The sequence below is a fragment of the Phycomyces blakesleeanus genome (genome assembly GCF_001638985.1).
Source record: "Phycomyces blakesleeanus NRRL 1555(-) unplaced genomic scaffold PHYBLscaffold_32, whole genome shotgun sequence".
Lineage (NCBI taxonomy): Eukaryota > Fungi > Mucoromycota > Mucoromycetes > Mucorales > Phycomycetaceae > Phycomyces > Phycomyces blakesleeanus.
The window spans coordinates 375,230-394,510 of NW_017265189.1; the positions used below are offsets into that span (position 1 = coordinate 375,230).

Consider the following 19,281-nt stretch of genomic DNA (forward strand, 5'->3'; position numbering starts at 1 on the left):
TCAAAATGAGTATCCTTTTTTTCATTTAAGAAAGGCAGGCTTTGAGCTCAAGGACAGAAACTCGGAAAATAAAAAGAAAAGTTCTGCAATGTATGACTGAAGGGGGGAGGGGGGGCTGTCAGGCCTATGGAAATCGATGTGGACTTCCAAATCAATTGGATTTTTGTCGATGAATTTGGTCTGTTAAAGGAGCCAGAGCTGTTGCTACACAAGACAAGACAAGAGAATACAAGAGCTAAAACAACGACAATCCTAGGAGCAATTTTTGATCAGTAGCCACAGTCAATATTAAAGTTTGACTGCCTTGTGAAGAGAAGTTCCAATAAAAGAAAGGTTACAGGTGAAAGAGAAACAAGAAAAAAGGCTAGGAAGAAGACAATAGGTACTGTTACAAATCACTATACTTTAACTTTTATGAAATTTCTCAAAGGATGATTATCTTGTGAATAATGCTCCTAATCCACAACTCTGGTGATATAAATGTATTTACCTTCTGGTCTACTCTCCTGAGCTCAAACCCCCGCAATTGAACAATATTTCTTGGTCTATGATTTAAGAAGCAGGATAATTAAGAAAAAATGCTATTAGAGGAAATTGTGACCCTAAGAAGTTACTTAAGCATGCTACAACAAAGTATGAATTGTTAAAAGGATCTTCTCTTTTAATGTTATTATTTTATCTTTTTGCCTTTATTCCTCCACTCTAAATCTATAAGTATGCTTGAACAAAGAACCTCTTTAATAAATTGTAGGCCTGTAAATTTATATTTATTATTATTAAAAAAAGCTAGTAAGTTTTCAAAAAAAAGTGAACAATTTGATAAAGATCAAAATTTGAATCTGAATATGAGCACCAAGCCTGGGTTAGGGTCCCTTTGTGAATGCGTATGTATAATTTTTTCTTTAATATATATATATATATATATATATATATTTGAGTAATCTATTTCCGGGAATATTGTATAAATGTATGTAAAGGGATTTTCTGCCTTTATTCGGCAAGCACGGTAATACACATGCTTATGCCTGACAGTGCATCCTTCCAAAAGATCTATTTAAGGTGATTGGCATGTCATTTGTTAAGGATCCCTATACCTTTCTATTTCAAGCATGAGCATTTATTCTTTTGATAAACAAAACACGTGTTCTTTCAACTGAATTGAATCAAACCCATATACAAGTATATATATATATATATATATATATATATTTGTGTGTGTGTGTGTATTATAAAGAGTGACACCAGCACTCTTTATTTTATATATAGTATATTGTAGGTATAAGTATAGGTATAAGTATAGGTATAGGTATAGGTATAGGTGTAGGTGTAGGTGTAGGTATCTATATCTATATCTATATCTATATCTATTTTTATAATATGATTTATATAGAAAGATGTGTAAGGAGAGTAATAAAGAAAATAAATGGAGGAGTATATGAAATCTCCTTACAAAGTCGATCCTCTTTATCTGTCTCTATCTATTTAGCTATCTAGCTCTTTCTCTTTCTCTCTCTGTGTGTGTGTGCGTGTGCGTGTGTGTGTGCGTGTGTGTGTGTGTGTGCGTGTGCGTGTGTGTGTGCGTGTGCGTGTGTGTGTGCGTGTGCGTGTGTGTGTGCGTGTTTGGGTGTGTTTATATGTATACAAATGTAAGTATACATATAAAATATACATGTACATATAGTTGAGCGTGTGTGTATGCGTTTGTGTTTGTGTTTGTGTTTGTGTTTGCGTGTATGTTTGTAAAGCAAGAATATATATACATATATATAATTCTTATTTGTCTCTAGTCTTCCGACTTTGTACCTTCCTTTTCACACCCAAAATCCATTTGACAGTGGCTCATGGCTTTCCTTAGTTTGGATCGCTGTGTTGCATTGGCATTCGCAAGCTGTCTGCCACTCATTTCTATCTCTTGACTTCGTTGGGCCATTATTTGGGCAGTTTCTGTGGCTAGATAAAGAATCTCTCCGGTTGTACTCATAAATTTGCCCATCATGACTCGTAGAACACGGTCATACCAGAATGACAAAAGAGGGACAGATGAAAAGAGGCCTAAAGAACATGTTAATACAAGAAAAATATAATTATTATTATTTTGTATATAAATATATAAAATAGATATAATAAAAACTTGCCTTCTACAGTCCAACTCTCCTCATGACGCTCGATTTTCAATAAACCACTATCAACCTCGGTTTCTTTAAAGGACAAGGTGACCATCACCTGAAGATCTAGCGATAAAAACGGTACAAGCCGGGGAGAAAGATGCTGGGTCAAGTACACAACGCAGGTCTGACCATTAAAACAAACATTCTTGATGGTCGGTTCACGCTTGTTGAGTGTTTTCCAGAGTAATAGAACACTATAATAACAATAAATAATAAATTAAATTTAAATGAAATGAAATGAAATGAAATAATATTATAGATACTACACACTAAAGAGAAGAAATAGAAAATTAAAGTGGGAGATAGTTGCTGGTGATTATATAGTGATATATTCGTTTACATACTGTCGAATATTGAATACACCTCTAGTAGTTAAAAGAGGCGAAACAAAGTCTGCTTCAGGAAAGTAGTAGTAGTCAAGAATACGTTTCTGTCGAGTGTTGCTAAACGAAAAAAGATCCTTTACGACGCCTAGAGATAAAGATAGATAGAGAAAAGTATTACTGTCTGCCAAACGGCTCCAATCAAAATAAATGATATTTACGATTAATGAGTTTATCGCATGGATCAGCTTTTGATTCGTACTCAAGATTCATGATTATCAAAAAAAAAAAAATTAATGAATGAATGTAAAAAAAAAGGGTAATGTGCTTTGGATTCCTTTTGTGTTGGGTATTATTTTTATTTGAATATAAAGTATCAATTACAAAAGAAATAAGGGAAAGGAGAAATAAGAAGAAGAAGCAGAAGAAGAGGAAGGAAAGATAGAATTAGTAAAAAGAAGTATATATATATATATATATATACGTGTGTAGCTGTGGATATGTATATATATGGTAATAAAATAAATTCAAAGAGAGAGAGAAAAGAGTGTGGGGTAAAGAAAATAGTATATATATATTTTATTATTGTAAATACATATATGTGTATGTGTATGTGTATATAAATGTATGCAGTATATACGTACAAATGTAACAAATAGTGTACAAAGTATGTGTGACGCCTATGTATTATTTATTTATTTTATTCTTGTTTTGTAGATTTTGTTTTTTTTTTTAATAATTCACATTCAAAATGAACAATGAAGAAAAGGCAGACTTGGGTAAATATATATATATATATCTTTACTTCTTTAATACCATTCGATCACTTCAAGCTTATGCTCAATCAGTGGGGATTGTCAACAAAACCTTTAAATTGTATCGATCGACTCCACTGTGCAACTATAGTGCCGACCGACGCAAACAGAAACGTCTTGAGAAATCACTTTTACAAACCCTGTCATCTCGACTCTGGTTCGATCCTGGAGATCAGTCTGGAATGGACATTCCAAGCATGACAAACTCAAATATCACGACATATAAGGGCATCATTCGGTCTGTCAGTTATCGCCAACTCCTGATTCCAGACTGGCCAAGTGGTAAGGATAGTAAAAGAAAAGGAAAACAGGCGTATATATAGACAATTAGCTAGTTAGATAGTTAGATAGATCAATTGACTAAATATATACATGTACATGTACATATATTTAGATGGCCACAGAGAACCTATTGAACTCAGGGTTGAGCTAATGTCATATGGTAAATAATTTTAGATTGAATTACAAGCCAAACCAGCCCTGTAAATATATAGATATATATATCTTTATATATCTATACATACAATATTGTAGACAAGAATATCCAACCTGTTCATCAAGTCATTTTCTTTCCACCTCACAGATCCGAACCTCCTGTAGCAGGTATAATTCATTATTCGTTTAATTAATTAATTAATTTATTAATTTATTAATTTATTTATTGAAATTTGTTTGACAAGAGGGCTTGACGTCTTTTCCACTACTGTTGGTCAAGGCAACCAGTGGAATTGGAGAAATTATTATCAAATGGTTACAAGGTGTACACGACTGCGTGATCAATCCTTTCAATGTGGCTAATAAGGATCTCGAGGAATTTGTTAATACTTGGACATCCTCACTCCTAAATAGGCCAGCCCCTCCAGAGGAGAGAATTGAAGGTTAATATTATATACAATAATCAAGAATAAAGGGAGGAAAAGAATGTGAATTTGATGTAATACATACATACATACACACATATATATATAATTCTATTATTATTTGATATTTGCTTGTTTTAGTGGCCGGTACACGCATGAACCAACCCCGGCCCCTAGAATTGGTGTATGGACTTCCTGGTGTATTCCATTTGACATCCATTACCATATCACTTGAACCGAGCGAACTTCGGCATATGTTGAGAGTGTAGGTCAATTTACAAACCTACATACACATACATACTTATATATTTATATAGTGCTCTTGCAAGTCGAGTAACAATGATGGACGCCATCAAAGGCCATATTTTACATACTATGAGTCTAGATGTTCAGGCTCTGAACCTAGTAAGACTTGGGACACATGTTGCCTACTTGACTAATGATGGAAAAATAAAGGTAAATAATGATACTAATATTCAATGGGTATAATAGACATGTGCGTATAATAATTTTGATATTTAATTTAATAAGCTTTCTTCTTCTACTTCTACTTCTTCTTCTTCTTACTGTTTAACCCTCTCCTTTATCTAATTATATAGCTTATTCCTAATGCCGAGAGAAGACAGACCATTGAGATCATTCGCCGTTTGACTGACCTAGCTAGCTAGCTAGTTAGCTAGTTAGCTAGCTAGTCTGATACTTTGAGAACCAAACCCAATAAATAAAGAAGAAGAAGAAGAAGAAATATACATGCATAATAAGATATATAAATAATATCAATCACTACAAAACAAGGAACTAAGAATAAAATACGCAAAACAGGCTCATTCTTGCCAATACAACCTTTGAAATACCCTTTGGTTTTGTTTTTTACATTTACTGTTTGATATCGATATTATATATACAAATAAAATATGCATATTTGAAAAGGAGTTGAATACCTGTAACATCGTTCAAGGCTACTTTATATGGCATCATGATCGCTTGTATTTTATTTCATTTTTATTCGTTCTTTTTTTTAATAATTTTTAAAATACAATTTCATTTATTATTTTTCATTATTTTCCTTTTTTTATTTATTTATTTATTTATTTATTTATTTATTTATTTTATTTCTTAAACACAATTCGACCCTTATATATTTGTTTCTTTCTCTATCTCTTACAACTCATTCTAAATGGCAAAAGAATCCACACAGCCAAAGGCAGTCAACATACTGAGGCCTAGTGCCGGAATGACTAGGTCTTCTTCAGTACACTCAAGCTCCTCCTCTCTTACTCCTTCCTATGTCTCTCAAACACCTACCTATGTCTCCCAGCCACCTTCGTATGTATCCCAACCACCGCCACCCTCTCTTCCTCATTCGGCAACCCGTAAACCAAAAATCGCAATGGCTAAAGTCATCCAAGAACCCACAAAACCAGTAATCAATCTCTACCATCCTCCTCCACGCCCAGCTGTCTACAAATCGTCTAGTGTATCGGATTACCAACCCCGGTCCCATCCGTCTCTTCCACTAAAGGAAACTCGCCCTCAGATTGAGATTTACAAACCCATCAAACGACAGAATTCATCACAACAACTCAAGCTAGAGCAACAAACACATCACCAACAACAGCAACAACAACAAGTATATCAGCAACAGCAGCAACAGCAGCAACAGCAGCAACAATTACATCACCAAAAAGTTTCTGTGGCTAGTCATCGTTCTGTTCTAGGACCAATCACTGCGCCAGTATCCTCCCACGCAACTATCAAAAGCCATTCAAGTGAACGAACTCACGGAGAACGAAAACCATCGTTGGAAGTGATCGACAGTTTTTATGTCAATAGTAATAGTAATAATAATACTAGTCATCATCATCATAAAAATAACAATAAATCCACGCTGCTGGGCAGTAGGATTAATACAGAATATGATGTTGAAGATGAAGATGATAATGAAAGCGAAGAAGGGGGTGAAGAGGACTTTGATGATGATGATGATGATAACGAAAACGACGACACCTCAGATGACGATGAAATAGACTACGATGATACTGAGGAGCAAAAACAAAAAGAAAAATATAAAAAAGACAATGATATCTATAGTGATGATGATGAGGATGGTGAACCAATAATGAGTGAAGCCAGAGTAAATCGTAAGGCAAGTTGACAAAAGAGGAAGATATATATATATAAAACAAATCGAATCCAATGCAATCGAACCGAATAGATTAAATACTAGTGGCTTCTAAATAAATATATACATGGTTTGTGCGTATAAATACATATATCCATTTTGACAGATCGCAGACCTTGAAATTGCAAATCAATCATTTATGGCCGTCAATGCAATGCTGGAGGCCACCGTACGAAGGCAGGCTTCACAGGTGGCTCAACTGAAGAAACAATTAAAACTGTACGAACTTCTTTTTATTTATTTTTTCTTTGCTATTATTTTATTCTATTTTTTTTTGGATAACGATGATTTGAAATATATCAACTGATTTTTTTTTATTGTTAGTAACCAAGCTAATGGACATGAAGAGATTGCCTTACTGGTAGAACCTCAAAAACAAGAGGTAAAAGCTTATATACATATATATACACAACATTTTATTTTATTGTATTATATTATATTGCATTGGATTTTATATCTACTACATATATTAAAACATACGTTATCTTATCATCAGTTGGCAGATTTGTCAGAGGATGAATGGGAAAAGGATAAGGTGTTTCAACGCCTGTGTCATTTGACAGACAAGATGCTAGAACAGGCACAAGCAGCTGTGGTCTTTGAATTCAAAAGTCTGGGACGTGTGATAACTCATTATGAGGGTAAGAATAAATGAGAGTAACTATAAACAAAGAAAGGACAAAACAACAAAGTGGCTTACATATATATATATATATACATTTGTGTGTGTGTGCGTGTGTTATGTGTAGATGTAGATATAGATATAGATGTAGATAAAGAACAATCCGATATACCTGAATACGATGATGTTAATGGCAATACCAATACCAATACCAATACCAGTGTCGATGCTGATGATGATATTGATAATGAATACAAGCAAGAACCAGACACGCCGGTTGTAGATAAGCCCTGTACAGATAAACCTCGAATTGATATACCACCCATTCTACTCACAGAGAGTCCAACCACTGTAAAGTCAAGTCATTCTAAAGAGCGCAACGGCCGTGCTCCAAGACTCCCAAGCAACAGCAGCTCATTTCACAAAGATAGTAACACACTTGATCCTCGCAAACCTCATTCTTCATCAACATCTTCCCTCACTCTTTCATCTGCACCTACTAAAAAGAAGATCCCTACTCTTAAGAAACGGCCAGGGACATTAAAATAAAATACTAAATAAAAATAAAGCATAAAAAGAGAGTCAAAGTGCACAGCACATAGTACATACAGCAAACCAAATAAAAAAAAAGAAGAAAACCTTGGCTCTTTGGGTTACACAGCTTAATTCAAGCCTGTAAATTCCAATATTATATATATATAATAAAGGGAACCAAAGGAAAACATTGCTATTTATATATCTATTATTACAAGTAGTATTGATTAAACATTGTGGGGTCTATGCATATATAGTGTTTGAACTTGAGGTTGAGAGAAATCATTGTTGGCTTTATATATATATATATGTAGAATATTTTTACCTGTAAAAACTTAAATTTCTTTGAAGAAAACCGTGTTCGATACGGCGATATAAGTAGTTGAGAAAAGGCTATTCGTCTCGAGAGAACAGAGCTGGTAGATGACGGTTGTTCAAGGTCTCTTTTGCAATTTGGTAATTATCTTTTTTGGAAGCATTCACATCTCTATTACATATCATCTCGCTACTTTGTGCAAGCGAGTATTGCTTGTGAAATCAATTAAAATATCTATGAGGTTGCTTTGATTACAAAAGGTGGCAAATCTTTATAGCAAAAAGTAAAATAAATTAAAAGCATTGTTAGCCAAGTGTTAAAAATATGCTAACCTTACTATGTTTACCTTTGAGGTTCTAAACTCGTCAACATCTGGCACAAGAGGGGTCTCTACTATTTTGTCTTTTTCTTCAATGCTCAGTACAGAACACCTAAAGCTCCTACACGATGGCCTTTAAACTTTATAGCATCTTTGTCTTTCACGCCGGTACCAAAAGCAATGGTAGAAAATTTAGAGGGATCGTGGTTGAAATGTTTTGGTCGCCAATACCCTTTTTCACTAATACAAATCATTAGTTCTCTTAAGGTGTATTAATGTACTATGTATGTACGTATGTATGTATGTATGTATGTATTACCCTAGATTGTGTATCTTTTACTTGCCTTTATCTTTCGTCGGGTGATCTTTCTTTTTCTTCCGCTTTCTTCTATTTCGTCTTATGTGTGTATGAGTACGTGTTTTCTGCCGCGATTCCCTGATATGTTTATCATTTCTCCTCTCCTCTTTGTTTTTGATTGTTTCTAAAGTGCTTATGTAACATTGATATCAACGTCTTGCTATTTCTATCTTGACTTGTAGAGTTAAGTGGTTTTTTTATTACTAAAAGATATCTTAGACACCAATACTGTTTATCTAATAAAAGAATTATAACGTCTAAAAATTAATATTTCATTTGTCCAAGTTTTTTCGAGAATAGTCTCAATCCCAAGTAAACCCTCATAGTACCTTCAACTCCATGTGACGGAGTTTGGTTGTTTATCGGGATATAAAATAAATATAATAGCGGTTTTGAAATTTCAAGAAAGACTCAAAGTGATTTATGATGCCGATGATCTAATTTAAACAACGCAATTTTGAAGATTAGAGGTTACTGTATTCTACTGTATGTTATATACATTACAAATAAATTAAATTATTTATATATATACATTTGTGTGTGTGTCTGTGTAGGTAAGCATACTAATTAATCATAGATGTAGTCATGGATATAACCCATGAATAACTTAGCACAGCTCTGGCTAGCATATATAAATGTATATATATAAATCATAGCCATGAAAGCTATTTCCAGATATGCTATATATAATTATATATTTTCATATAAATTAAATATAAAATATAAATAAATAATAAATATAAATAAATAATAAATAATAAACCTATTTTATTTATTTTTTAACCTTGAAATGAATTTGCCCAAGAGTGGGACCACGCGTGATAATACTTTTATACGCCTGCACGTGCTTGTGTCCTATTTCCCTTTCGAATTGCTTGGATTTCTTTTTTCTCTCCATCTCTCTCATCCACTTTCTTTCTCATCATGAACCCCGAATAGTAAGTGGTCAATCAGCCTTCCTTAACCCATCCTCCTCCCAAGCACAACCAAAGCCCCCAACTATCATACCACACCAGACACCTCTTCTCTACTTTTTTTTTTTTTTACTTCTCTGGTTATCGTTCTCGCTCTAGTTTTCGCTTTGCTCTGCTCTGCTCTGCCCACTATCTAGCCTCCCTTTCTTCCTTTCCAACCACCCTTCATGCACAAACACATATTATATATAAAAGAAAATAAGCATTTACTTAAACAATATTCTTCATCTCTTTTAGCGACTATCTCTTCAAGCTACTCCTTATTGGTGACTCGGGTGTAGGAAAGTCTTGCCTTTTGCTCCGTTTTGCTGATGATACCTACACTGAGAGTTACATCTCTACAATTGGTGTTGATTTTGTAAGAATGGGGGGTTTTTTTTTAAACCTATTATTGATTCTTAATTACCATTGTTCTTGATGATTAACAACAAAACCTCAATACACTATGCTACGTTGTAGAAAATCAGAACTATTGAATTGGAAGGAAAGACTGTGAAGCTCCAGATTGTAAGTACCATTTCTCTTCCTTTCTGTTATATTATATTCAGTCCAAATCCATCCGCAGTTTGATTAAATTAAATTAAATTAAATTAAATTAAATTAAATTATAAGAAAATACACAAATAACATATATACATATATACATAAATGTATACAAATATTTTTGTATATATATATAATAAAATTAACCTTGTCTATTGTCATAAATTTTATTTTTATTTCATTTTACAGTGGGACACAGCTGGCCAAGAACGTTTCCGCACCATCACGTCATCGTATTATCGTGGTGCGCACGGCATTATTGTTGTTTATGATGTTACAGACCAAGACAGTTTCAACAATGTTAAGCAGTGGATGCGTGAAATCGACCGTTATGCTGCTGAGGGTGTCAACAAATTGTTGGTAGGCAACAAGAACGACTTGACAGAGAAGAAGGTTGTTGATTACACAGCTGCAAAGGTAATTACTATTATTAAATAAATATATATATATATGTGTGTGTGTGTGCGTAAATCACATATATAGAGATTACATATAAAAAATAAAGAGCTGCCAAGATAAAGAGGGATTATTATTATTTTACTTATTTTACTTATTATAATAATTATCTTTGAAACAGGAATTCGCTGATTCCTTGTCGATTCCTCTTCTCGAAACTTCTGCCAAGAGTGCCACCAATGTCGAACAAGCCTTTTTGACAATGGCAAAGCAAATTAAGGATAGAATGGGCAGTGCGTCCGTTCAACCCCAGCAACAGAGTACAGTCAGAGTCGGTCCTGGTGCATCTGTCCAACCCGCAGCTGGTGGTGGATGTTGTTAAACTCATTTAATATTTTTTTTCCTTTCTTCTTCTCCTTCTCCTTCTTCTTCTTTTTGCATATGGTTTAGTGTGTGCTAATGCTAATGCTAATGTGTGTAGTGCGTGCAATATGTGCAGTGTGTGTAGTGTGTGTAGTATGTGTATAGCTTTTCCAAGCTCTTATTTATATTCCAATAAATTGAATCGATAAACAGTATATACATACTTCCAAGACCATGTATATATATATATATATATATATATATATACGTGTAGGTGGTGGTGGTGGTGGTGGTGTACAACCTCATTAAATTGACATATTCATTTCTGTCTTTATTCATGCCATCCAAAACTAATTAATAAAATTTAAAATAAAATAGAATAGAATAAAATAAAATAAAAACTCCATTCTATTCTATTCCCAAACAGTCACACCGGCCGGGCTAAGGAGCGATGTGGCAGAACAAGAGTGGGCTTTTATTTCATTCTAATGAATTATTAGCCTCATCCCCCCCCCCCCCCCCCCCCTCCTACCCACCCCCTTCCTTCTCTCCTCCCCTTTTTTGTAAAAAAAGAAAAAAAAATTAATAATTTATTGGTTATAATATAATATATTGTAAATTCGATTGTCTTGTCTTCTTCTCTTGTCCCCTACAACTTCTTTAATTAATAATGAACTTATTTCGTTTTGTGGCGGACCTGATGCATCTTGCATCTGTGGTCATTCTCCTACTGAAGATTAGAAGCACGCGGTCTTGTGTTGGTAAAGTATTTCGCTAATCAGTACCAATTACATCCACTTGCATACATACGTTAATGGATCATTATTCATGTATTCATAATATATACATGTACATATACATATACATATTTATATTTATATTTATATTTATATATCTGTATCTGTATCTGTATCTGTATAGGAATATCATTCAAATCCCAACTTCTTTACACCGTTGTTTTCTTGACGCGCTACCTTGACCTTGCAACCAAATATATCTCTTTATACAACACTTGCATGAAGATATTCTTCATCGGAACCTCGTTTTATGTTCTTTATCTGATGAAATTTAGATTCAAAGCAACCTATGATGCTGGTCTTGATACATTTCGTATCTGGTATTTGCTTGTTCCCTGTGCTATTCTGGCAGGTTTATCTACCAGAGAATATTCTGTACTAGAGGTAAATAAGGAGGCCTTGAATTGGTTAAGGATGAGAAGAGAAGATAGAGAAAAACAGAAAAGGTGATAAGATGTAAAAGGAAAAAAAAAGTAATAACAACAAGAACTTTGCTGCAAACAAAACAAAGAAAAATAAAACATTAGGAATGGAATCTAAATATTTATCTATAAACCTCTTTACATATTTTACAAATCTATATACAAATCTATACACACACGCACAAAAAAAAAAGACTCTTTGGACTTTCTCTCTTTGGTTGGAATCTGTAGCTATTCTTCCTCAGTTATTCATGCTACAGAGAACAGGAGAAGCTGAGACGATCACAACTCATTACTTGTTTGCATTGGGAGCGTACCGTGCACTTTATCTTTTCAACTGGATATACCGTTATGTTACAGAAGCACACATTGAATGGGTTGCACTTGTCGCAGGATTGCTCCAAACTGCATTGTACAGTGATTTCTTCTATATCTATTACACAAAGTAAGTTGTTTGGCTATCTGATCTGGCTTTGTGCGTGGATCTTTTATGCACATATATATGTATATATATTCTTTAATTGGATATTTTTATTATTCTTTATTTGTTGACTGTTTTGTGCGCATGTATATTATAGGGTTATGCGAGGAAAGAAGTTTGAACTGCCAAAGTAAGTTGAACAATAAATTTGATGCTTTCCATTTATGGAACATTCAAGAAGTACAAAAATATTAATTTACATATATATATATACATTTTAGGATGGTTTAATAGATCCCCCCTTCCTTTTTTTTTCTTTCTTTTTTGTTGGTTCCTAAAATCTGGAGCGGTTTAAAATATATACAAATATACAATACAATATGTATATCATATATCCATATACTATCAGTAGATTTCGATAGATAAAGATATTCAAATGTGTGGTAAATAATGAGGATATCGTTGGTTTGGTTTGGTTTTTAGAAATTGGCTGGTGGTTGTGGTTTATGGTTGGATAAAGAAGACCTTTTTTTAAAAAGTAATAATAATAATTCATTGTTGATTATAGCGGTAGAAGAACGTTGGTCTCGTCAATGTACTAAATAAAATACGAAGAACAAGAGAGGCTTTTGATAGAAAAGAGGTTCTGCTGTTTTGCTGTTTTGTTTTGTTTTTACAAGTATAGAAAATGTACAGAATATGAGTGAGCGAGTGAATTTGTAGATATACATAGATAATGGTTGTGATATTGGTGGTAATTGTGATGGTTATGATGGTTATGATGGTGATGATAATGCTGTAGTTTAGATAGCTTTCCCTGCCCCTTCTTCTTCAATCTTTTGCTTCTTTCTTGCTAAATATCTATCTCTTGCACTCATTGCAGATTCATCTGTGGTGCGTTTTGCTGTTGCCTTGGCTTCTAATTCCTTTTGTTTCTTCTCTTCCTCTTCCTTCTCTCGTTCTTGCTGCTCAATCATCTGGCGCTCAATCTCTCGGCTCAGTCGTTCTCGCTCATCGTGTTGTCCATGTCCGTGCTTGCGTGCCTCATACTCGGCTACCTTTTTACGCTTGTACTCCTCGTATTCGTTTTGTCTCTCGCGCACACGTTCATCTGTAGAGGCGAGCGATCCAAAGCTACCGAACTTGGGCTTGACGTTAAGACCAGCTCCCAGCAATTCTCGCTTGTCGACAATCTCATTGTTGTCATTGAGCATGACAGATTTACCCTCTCGTCGAGCCTCTTCAGCCAGTTTCACATCCCCCTCGGTATCCAATGCAGCCTTGTCAGCACCGGCCGCAGCACTACGGCTACCGCTTGACTTCTTTGCCATTGCATCCATCATATGTTTGTGGGCAGCTTCCTTTTTGTCCAAGACTTGTTTGTAAAAAGATGACATGGTTTTTGATTTCTGCATTTGTTCTACAAATCACAATAGCAATAAATAAATAAATAAAGCAAAAGATAAAAACAATATATGTTGTGCTGATCTTATTTACCTTCGCGTTCTTTTTCTTCGGCTTCAATACGCATCAATTCTTCCTTTTGCTTCTTATAACTAATTTGTTTTTTTTTATGATTCATCAAAATATGGTTACATTTTATACCAAGTCAATCTACACTGATACAGGTGCGTTCTTTAACTTACGTTTCTGTTTGAAATGCCTCCTTGTCTGCAAACTCATCTCCCTCAGCTTCTCTCTCACGTGCCACTTTTTTCTCTTCTGCCAATAATCGATCGCGTTTACGAATCTCTGCCATCTCCAATAGATTGTTGATATATCTAGCTTTCTTGGTGTCGGTTGACTTCATTGCTTCCTTTTGCTGTTTCTCGGCTTCTTTAAGATCATCATATACCGCATCATAATCAAAGATGTTTGGATCTTCTTCTAGTGCCTTTTGGTGTTCTTCTGCAATCTTTTTAGTGATCGTCTTGTAGCCCGACAACTGCTGGTTAATCGTTGTCAGATGCTGTTTTTTTTGTTGATTCTTTTTGTTTTTTGCATTACTGCCAGCCCCACGGCCCTGTTGTTCTTGTCCTTCTTCCTCGTCGTCTTCCTCATCATGCTGCGAAAACATTAAGGCTTTGTTTATAACTGGAGCAACCTTTTTTTTTGTTGTATTGAGACCGAATTTCATCTTTTGCATTGTGAATCTTTTTTTTTTGGTGTTGGGAATCTTCTTTGGTTAAAGTAAAAAAAAAAAAAATTCAAAATAAGTCTATGATATAGTTATATATATATATGATATATATATATATATGATATTAATTTTAAAAGAAAAAAAATTATAATAAAAATAATAGAAAATAATAAAAATGTGACGTTTGCATTAGGAGAGACTACTGATATCTTTCTCTTTCTCTTTGTTTCAAAACAAGATATAAGTAATAATGGCTTTTTATATTCTGCTTGTATTGTTTCAATTTTATGGATCTAATTTTGTGGTTGAATACAACAAAATTCGATTCCTTTCCTTTTCATTTGCAGTCTCTTTTAAAAAGCAACTCCAGGTTCATTCTTTATCTATAAGTCTATGATAGCTATATTCTGATTGAAAAATTGAGTGGTATTGAATGGTTGTTGGATAAATACATGTATACACATATCTTTACTCTTAAATTTATGCATATGTCTATATGTATAAGCGTGTGTTAGAAACCAAATTTTATTTGATAAAAAAAGTTTGTGCATTTGGTATGGACAGACTAAAAAGTTGAAAAAACAAAAGTGTGGACAACCATAAATCAATATGATTGGCTAATTTCATATTGAACTTTGTTTTTGAACCTTTTAGTCTGACCATACCAATGTATGGCTAGTTTAATAGTTCTGCCATAATTATATATATGTTGTATTGTATAATTCCAAGAATTTTTTATGCTACAAGTATGGAAGCTGTGATAGTACGCGTAATTACTATATATAGATAAAGCTTCTAGTCCGATTCGGGTGTTCAATTAGTTTTTTTTTTTTTTAAAAAAAAATCCCTTTTTTGTTGGACTCGTCCGAGAAGGTTTTTTTTTTTTAATTGTTTTGTCCTCCCCATCACTACTCTACACTATTTCCGGAAATTTTTGGTGCACTAACAAAAATCAGTTTAGTGCACACTCCGAAATGTAGTTTGATGCATTTTTAATTCTTTTTTCATCATAAGTTTTCTTTATTCTATGGACCATGATATATTTTATAGAATTTAGACGATATGAGTTCGTTAAAGGTCTTGAAAAGAAACTTATTGTTTTTATTGGAGATTTGTAACTGGTGGGTATGTAAATATAAGCGATCCTTATAATGATGAGAGAGAGAGAGAGCGTATAATAATACTCGTGGATAAAGTAGGTAATTGGCAGGGTGATAACCCTGGCATTAAAATGACAAGATAAAAGACTTAGTGCGTCCACTCTCAAATCGAACATTTCTTGAATTAATTTGGAACAACCCTTCAAACTTCAATTGGAACAACCCTTCAAACTTCAATTGGAACAGATTGTGAATTCAATTCAAACACTTTTTTGAAGTTAGGATAAAATATTTTGTTTAAGTAGTTCCCAAAATGATTTTTAGAGCGTTGAGTAATGTCGACAAGGTGAGATAAAAGGACATCCTTACATGCTTCAGTTGATATTTGTGCGAGCGTTTCAGACTCCACAAACTAGGTACGCTTAATTATATCCCAGAATTGTTCAATTGGAGAGTATGGAGGAAGATGTACGCATTTATAGTCTTTGTTTCTATTTTCTACCATCTGGTTTACTTTACTCGATGAATGGATTTGAAGCGTGATCCATGGTAAGGTAAAAAAAACTTTCATTTCAAGATATCTGTCCATGATGTCCAACGTCTCTTTGATAAAATGAAGATAATGGTCAGTTTTCGTACCTTTCTTTTGGGGAGCTTTAGCTGAGACAGCTTTTCTTTTTTCTTTTTTTTTACCATCTTGGATCTTATTTTTTTAGGTGGCATAGGTACTCTCATAGTTATATTAACAACACCTATGGTCGAAATTGCTGCAATCACATTATGAAATGGTGCTCCAGTACTTGCAGTAGGGATTATAGCTTCGGTGCCCTATTGTTATTATTTCTAATACTAATATCAATCAATGCATTTATTTATGTGAAAAGTATGGTGGCCTAACATTATCTTTTTTTTTTATTTGTTTTGGCTTTATAGGTTATTGTAGGTATTTTTTAGACTTTGAGCATTTGTATAGTTTTTCTTTTTTTTTAAAAAAAACAGCCTCTTGTCTTTTACCAAAACAAATTTTCCGATTCATCCTTTTGTTTTCAGTCGTGTATTTTTCAATGAACTTCTTTGTCCATTCCATGTCTGTCATTCTTTTTTTCCGGCTCAATTTCTCTAAGAGGATTTTTATGACTGCTACTACTACTACTATTACTTACTTCTACCACTTCTTGTAGTAAAGCCAACGGCTCCGGCATAGTTGAGCTTGATGGTTGTGAGTAAAGTAAACCATTATCAGCGTACAAACGTGCTCGCTTTACATCGCCATCTTTTTCTAAAGCGTCTAATATTCGTTTAAACTGGTCGCGGTTATTGTTACAAACACTTAATAATACGTCAACAGTTGTTTTTTTCGTTGTGGACTTCATGGTCAAGGGTTCCTTTCATAATACTGTATACCATTTGAACAGTTGGATCGTTTCTATGTTCTAAGCCAAGTAGGAATATTTGTTGTTTAGTCAATACATAAGATAATGCAACCATTGGCAGTAAAGGCGTTTCAAGGGAAGATGCAATAGTTGCTTCCTTAATAAACTAATGAGCTTGAGCTCATTCGTCGCTTGGTAACCTTTTTATGAATGGTACTTTGTCTGTTTCAGTGAGCTTTTTTGTTTTTTTAGTTATTTCTCTCCTTGCTGTATTGAGGCATATTGTTAAAGCAATTGGCTCAACCTGGTATTTGTCAAAGATGTACCCACAATATTTAATAAGGCGACGGACGGACGGTTTGTCCATAACATTTTGTATTTCAATTATTACAGATGGGAAATCGTCTGTTGATGAAGTAACTGGGGTATACAGAACGTCGGCATGACGACCATCAATCCATTCGCACAGACTAGAAATGTAATGGTCAATCGCATCTTCACCAATGAGTGTTGTGAGTATTAAGTTCATAACTCTTGAGCTTTGGAGTATTGACTTGGTCATTAAATTTGTGCCGGGTCGATGATTTTATGGAGTGTGAGCCTGGTATACAGTGGAAGGAGGTTTTGGAAAAATTCCTTGGCCATCTGCTTCCATTTATTTTATTTTAACAAAACGATTTAAAACAATTAGTTACACATCGATGTATAATATTTATTCTTACCTCGGCAGCCGGGTTGATTTTATTGTAAAAATCGGCCAACCCCTGATCTGAGGTGGCCAGAACATCTCTCATATCCATCATGAACTGGAGTTCAAAATGAATTGCATATTGCATGTCGTTCAAGGAAGCAGGGAGCATACCCATCTCAACCATCTACTCAGGGATGGATTTTCATCTGCAAAAAAAAACAACCTCAAATGTTCTTCAGGCTGTGCACACATATAGGAAGTTAATATATTAAGCTAAGCGCATTTTTTTTTTGAAAAAAAAATTAACAAAAATTGTTTACAATGCAAAAAAAAACACATATAAATGTTTTTCTTAAAAAACTTTGCACACGAACAAAGTGGAGGAGACAAAGGAGCAGTAACATGTTTATCCGGGCAGCCACCCTTGCATCTTACAAGGTAGCGCAGGAAGGAATCGGCCAACTGGGGAACAAAATCTACTCACTTGTTGTAAAGAGTTCTTTGCTTTGACCCATTTACTTCGTAGGTGCCATGCTCGAAATGGCCATCCAAGTCACGACGATAAGCAGCATTACTCTCAAAATGGTTCGATGTAGAAGCTGCGTCTGTGGTTTTTGCTCGCTTTGTACGTAGGTAGATGTAGCTTACGTTTGGGATGACACGTTCAGGCTCAGGAATAGGGGTCCTTTCGATTTCTGTGAAAGCCAAACCCCCTGACTGAAGTTTCAGAAGCAAAGGGTACTAATCTGCTTCCTGCTGCCATTCGTTTTTTTCATCCTGCGAATAGTGTGTTTGCTATGTCTATACATGTTTAGTTTGCTTGTTAAATTTAATAAGAATAGAGAGTGAAGGATTATGAAGCACTAGATGCAATCTAATATTGTTAACTAATTGCGTCACTAAAGTAAGTGAGCTGCTTTGTAGAGCTCATGAGCTCTTAATAGCTGTAGAGAATCACATGATAACACTAAAAAGACTGCCTTTTCAATTCGAAAAAAGAAAAAAAAAACAAAAACCTATACAATTCACAAATGTGTCCTACTAATTTGGCAGAGGAATTTTACATTTTGTGAAAATCTATGGTTCTTCCAGATTTGTGTGGTGTTTGTAGGGCATGTTTTAACAAAACCGTGGTTTTAAGATTTTCTTATGATTTTAGCGCCGCTTCGAGTTATACCGAGTGGTTTCCCCTGCAAATTCGCGCGTAAAACTACTTGGTAGAATTAACATTTTTCGGAAAGTAATTCATGATTTTTTGGTGTATAATTGCTATATTTAGATAAAACTTTTTTATCACATAATTTTGAATTATACCGAGACTGCTGAAGAGCACCTTAAAAGTCCAGTATAAATAAATAAATAAATAAATATTTGTGTGCGTGTGATAGAGAGAGAGCTAGTGCATATATATATACACACACTGTCTAAATATTTAAATTATATTTTGATATATTTTGTGCTTCCTATACACAGAAACACAATTCAATAAATTTATATATAAAAAGGCATGTTGTTCCAGAATTCACAGAAAGAATAAAAATGAATATCCACGAAGAGGTTAAAT

At 34.1% G+C, this 19,281-nt stretch overlaps 6 protein-coding genes across 6 annotated transcripts; 4 read left to right on the forward strand and 2 right to left on the reverse strand.

Moving 5' to 3' along the window:
• Positions 1 to 1,783: 1,783 nt before the first annotated feature.
• On the reverse strand, positions 1,784 to 2,994 carry PHYBLDRAFT_79788 (hypothetical protein; the record flags this gene model as incomplete). The annotated part of the gene is made up of 4 exons (XM_018443506.1): positions 2,713 to 2,994; positions 2,513 to 2,639; positions 2,136 to 2,362; positions 1,784 to 2,052 (listed from the first exon to the last, which is right to left on the reverse strand). Exons 1-4 carry the CDS (start codon positions 2,762 to 2,764, stop codon positions 1,784 to 1,786), a joined length of 675 nt encoding a protein of 224 aa, XP_018285067.1. The 5' UTR covers positions 2,765 to 2,994.
• Positions 2,995 to 3,242: 248 nt separating this feature from the next.
• PHYBLDRAFT_174736 (hypothetical protein) lies at positions 3,243 to 4,834 on the forward strand (the record flags this gene model as incomplete). The annotated part of the gene is made up of 8 exons (XM_018437324.1): positions 3,243 to 3,270; positions 3,325 to 3,588; positions 3,701 to 3,748; positions 3,841 to 3,909; positions 3,987 to 4,184; positions 4,308 to 4,431; positions 4,484 to 4,622; positions 4,766 to 4,834. The coding sequence occupies 8 exons, from the start codon at positions 3,243 to 3,245 to the stop codon at positions 4,832 to 4,834; spliced, it is 939 nt and encodes a 312-aa protein (XP_018285068.1).
• A 1,653-nt stretch (positions 4,835 to 6,487) lies between these two features.
• PHYBLDRAFT_70387 (hypothetical protein) lies at positions 6,488 to 7,519 on the forward strand (the record flags this gene model as incomplete). Its single annotated transcript, XM_018442271.1, has 4 exons — positions 6,488 to 6,567; positions 6,673 to 6,730; positions 6,845 to 6,989; positions 7,098 to 7,519. 4 exons carry the CDS (start codon positions 6,488 to 6,490, stop codon positions 7,517 to 7,519), a joined length of 705 nt encoding a protein of 234 aa, XP_018285069.1.
• Positions 7,520 to 9,414: 1,895 nt separating this feature from the next.
• Positions 9,415 to 10,997, forward strand: PHYBLDRAFT_183725 (hypothetical protein). Its single transcript, XM_018438819.1, has 5 exons — positions 9,415 to 9,435; positions 9,709 to 9,829; positions 9,931 to 9,978; positions 10,204 to 10,431; positions 10,592 to 10,997. The coding sequence occupies exons 1-5, from the start codon at positions 9,422 to 9,424 to the stop codon at positions 10,790 to 10,792; spliced, it is 612 nt and encodes a 203-aa protein (XP_018285070.1). The 5' UTR covers positions 9,415 to 9,421; the 3' UTR covers positions 10,793 to 10,997.
• Positions 10,998 to 11,361: 364 nt separating this feature from the next.
• Positions 11,362 to 12,814, forward strand: PHYBLDRAFT_137132 (hypothetical protein). Its single transcript, XM_018429837.1, has 5 exons — positions 11,362 to 11,534; positions 11,695 to 11,954; positions 12,187 to 12,437; positions 12,571 to 12,603; positions 12,695 to 12,814. Exons 1-5 carry the CDS (start codon positions 11,444 to 11,446, stop codon positions 12,702 to 12,704), a joined length of 645 nt encoding a protein of 214 aa, XP_018285071.1. The 5' UTR covers positions 11,362 to 11,443; the 3' UTR covers positions 12,705 to 12,814.
• Positions 12,815 to 15,879: 3,065 nt separating this feature from the next.
• On the reverse strand, positions 15,880 to 17,892 carry PHYBLDRAFT_70391 (hypothetical protein; the record flags this gene model as incomplete). Its single annotated transcript, XM_018442272.1, is given in 6 exon segments — positions 15,880 to 16,065; positions 16,347 to 16,481; positions 16,817 to 17,038; positions 17,058 to 17,192; positions 17,244 to 17,579; positions 17,749 to 17,892. The coding sequence occupies 6 exon segments, from the start codon at positions 17,890 to 17,892 to the stop codon at positions 15,880 to 15,882; spliced, it is 1,158 nt and encodes a 385-aa protein (XP_018285072.1).
• Positions 17,893 to 19,281: the final 1,389 nt, after the last annotated feature.

What these genes read in the sequence shown, in the direction of transcription:
- PHYBLDRAFT_183725 (XM_018438819.1), top strand. An exon ending in CTACAATTGGTGTTGATTTT is followed by an intron (nt 9,830 to 9,930) that starts GTAAGAATGGGG and finishes GCTACGTTGTAG; the next exon opens with AAAATCAGAACTATTGAATT. An exon ending in AGACTGTGAAGCTCCAGATT is followed by an intron (nt 9,979 to 10,203) that starts GTAAGTACCATT and finishes TTCATTTTACAG; the next exon opens with TGGGACACAGCTGGCCAAGA.
- PHYBLDRAFT_137132 (XM_018429837.1), top strand. Translation starts at nt 11,444, where the DNA reads ATGAACTTATTTCGTTTTGTGGCGGACCTGATGCATCTTGCATCTGTG. An exon ending in AAGCACGCGGTCTTGTGTTG is followed by an intron (nt 11,535 to 11,694) that starts GTAAAGTATTTC and finishes GTATCTGTATAG; the next exon opens with GAATATCATTCAAATCCCAA. An exon ending in GAGAATATTCTGTACTAGAG is followed by an intron (nt 11,955 to 12,186) that starts GTAAATAAGGAG and finishes CAAAAAAAAAAG; the next exon opens with ACTCTTTGGACTTTCTCTCT.